We start from the raw sequence: 2,500 nt of genomic DNA on the forward strand, positions 1-2,500 counted from the left end.
CATGACCGACAACTTCAGAAACGCCTCCGCTAGGAGTTCCTCTTCGTCGAAGGAAGACCACACGAAGGACATCGGAACCATGATATACAAAGGTCAGTTCCCACAGTCCTTTGTCTTCTAGGGCTTCGCAGCAGAGAGGGGAGATGGCTTCAGGTGTAGGCTACCCTCAGTGGCACTACAGTACTTGTGGCTCTTGAATAGGGATTCTTTTCGAGGCTAGTATTCCTTGATCAACCTTGAGAGCCACATGGGGCCTGTCGATCTGTTTCATCCTCGCAGGCGCTATTGGAAGGATATGTTCCGGGACATTTTGTCCCGGATAAGGTCATGGGACCTTGATGAGACCTGGAACGGGTAAAGGATCTCTCAGAGAAATCCTTCGACCTAGGACGCCCCTTTGTAGATTTTTTTGTTTTTGGTTAGTTTCTGGTGAATGTGGTCGACTGGATGGGAGCCGGTTATCTCCCACAATCCTTCAGACCCCTAAAGTGCCTGGAGCCAGCAGATTTTAGTCATGTCAGAATTTGAACTTTTATTCATAGGGTTGCATAGGCACAGAGTGTAGCTTCTAGAGCATATGTAAACAAGTAAATAAGCATAGTCTTATGCACACATACACATATATTGTATATATATACATGTATATATATATACATATATATACATATATATACATATATATATATATACATATATATACATATATATATATATATACATATGCATGTACACATATGTATCTATATACGTATTTGTGTCTGTATAGGTGTACATATGAATACATAGATATACATACATATATGCACATATACATACATATATAAGTATGCACTTGCATACACATATATACCCATATACTGTACATATTTGTGTTTGTATAGGTGAATACATATTTATACATATGTATGCACATATACATATAGATATAAGTATGCATATGCATATATATATATATATATATATTATGTATATATATATATATATATATATATATATATATATATATATACAGATCCGAATACACCTCAAAAACATGTGATTCACAAAATTTGTGATAAACCCGCTCGGAAAATGAAATAAAAGGTGACCGAACGTTTTCGTCTATTTAAGACATTTTCAAATACGTAGATGTATTAAATAAACGAAAAGGTTCGGTCACCTTTCATTTAATTTTCTAAGTGGTTTTATTACACATAACATATAGATATATACGTATATATCTATATGCCCATGCATGTGTATATGTATATAAATATATACAAATATGTTATATGTATTAGATGTATGTATATATATATCTATATATATATATAAAATTTGTATATATATATGAATATATATATGTATATATATATACAATATATATATATATATATATATATACATATGTATACATATATATATGAATATATATATATATATATATTTCTATACATATGAATATATACATATATATATGTATATGTATATATATACATATATATATATATATATATATATATATATATATATATACATATATGTAGGAGAATCAGAGGAGTGGTTGAGGAGTTTAGTGGTAGAGTTTGAAAAGGTATGTGAAAGAGGGAAGCTGAAAATAAATGTGGGCAAAAGTAAGGTGATGAGATGTACAAGGGACAGCAGGCTGGAAGTGAGCATTAAGGGTGAAAGACTGGAGGAAGTGGATAGTTTTAGATACTTGGGTGCGAATGTGGCAGGAAAGGCAGGAGTGGGGGTGGAGGTAGAATGTAGATTGAGAGAAGCGAGTAAATGCCTTGGTGGATTAAAAAGTGTAATAAGAAATAGACATCTGGGAATGGATGCTAAGAGGTGGTTATATGAAGAAGTGATTGTGCCAACAGCCTCTGTACGGGGCAGAAACATGGAACATGAGAGAGGAAGAGAGAAGGAGTTTGAATGTGTTTGAGATGAAATGTCTAAGAAGTATAAAAGGGGTTGGGCTGGATAGAGTGAGAAATGAGGAGGTGAGGAGGAGAACAGGGGCGGAAAGGGAGCTGGGATATAGGGTTGATGAAAAAGTATTAGGATGGTTTGGACACATGAAAAGAATGAGTGAAGAAAGATTAGTAAAAGAGGTGTGGAAGGCAGAGGTGGAAGGAGTGAATATGAAGGGGCGTCCTAGGATGAGATGGATGGCTGGGGTGAAAGGGGCATTACAAAAGAGAGGAATGTCTGTGGGGGAAGGACGGGAGAGGACAGAAGATAAGGGTGAATGGGGAGGGGTTGTGTATAGATGATGCTCTGATGCATGAGGGGGAATGGTTGGGGGATGGTGGGTGAGGAAGTATGTATGAGGAAAAATTTGACGAAGCCCGAAGGGATTTCTCCCCGTCTTCTCCTTTTCTGCATGGGGGGATAGAGAGGGGGGGTCGCCGAATTTATGAAGCGGCCTTGCTGTGGATGTGATGTGTCTTGCTTCTGACCCAGGGCATTGGACAGGATGCAGGGATGACCCGTCATCTAGGAGGTGCCAAGATAA

The 2,500-nt window shown here is 37.0% G+C and overlaps 1 protein-coding gene across 1 annotated transcript in view; it reads left to right on the forward strand.

The window, feature by feature from the left end:
• Nucleotides 1-6: 6 nt before the first annotated feature.
• Nucleotides 7-2,500, forward strand: part of Gad1 (glutamate decarboxylase) — a 437,147-nt gene continuing 434,653 nt past the window's right edge. The window contains exon 1 of the mRNA XM_076203308.1: nt 7-92. Coding sequence (XP_076059423.1) covers nt 80-92 — 13 coding nt within the window. The 5' untranslated portion in view covers nt 7-79. The remainder of the gene's footprint in view (nt 93-2,500) is intronic.

The sequence above is a fragment of the Oratosquilla oratoria genome, chromosome 20 (genome assembly GCF_046742065.1).
Source record: "Oratosquilla oratoria isolate Oo_2021 chromosome 20, ASM4674206v1, whole genome shotgun sequence".
Classification (NCBI taxonomy): Eukaryota; Metazoa; Arthropoda; class Malacostraca; order Stomatopoda; family Squillidae; genus Oratosquilla; species Oratosquilla oratoria.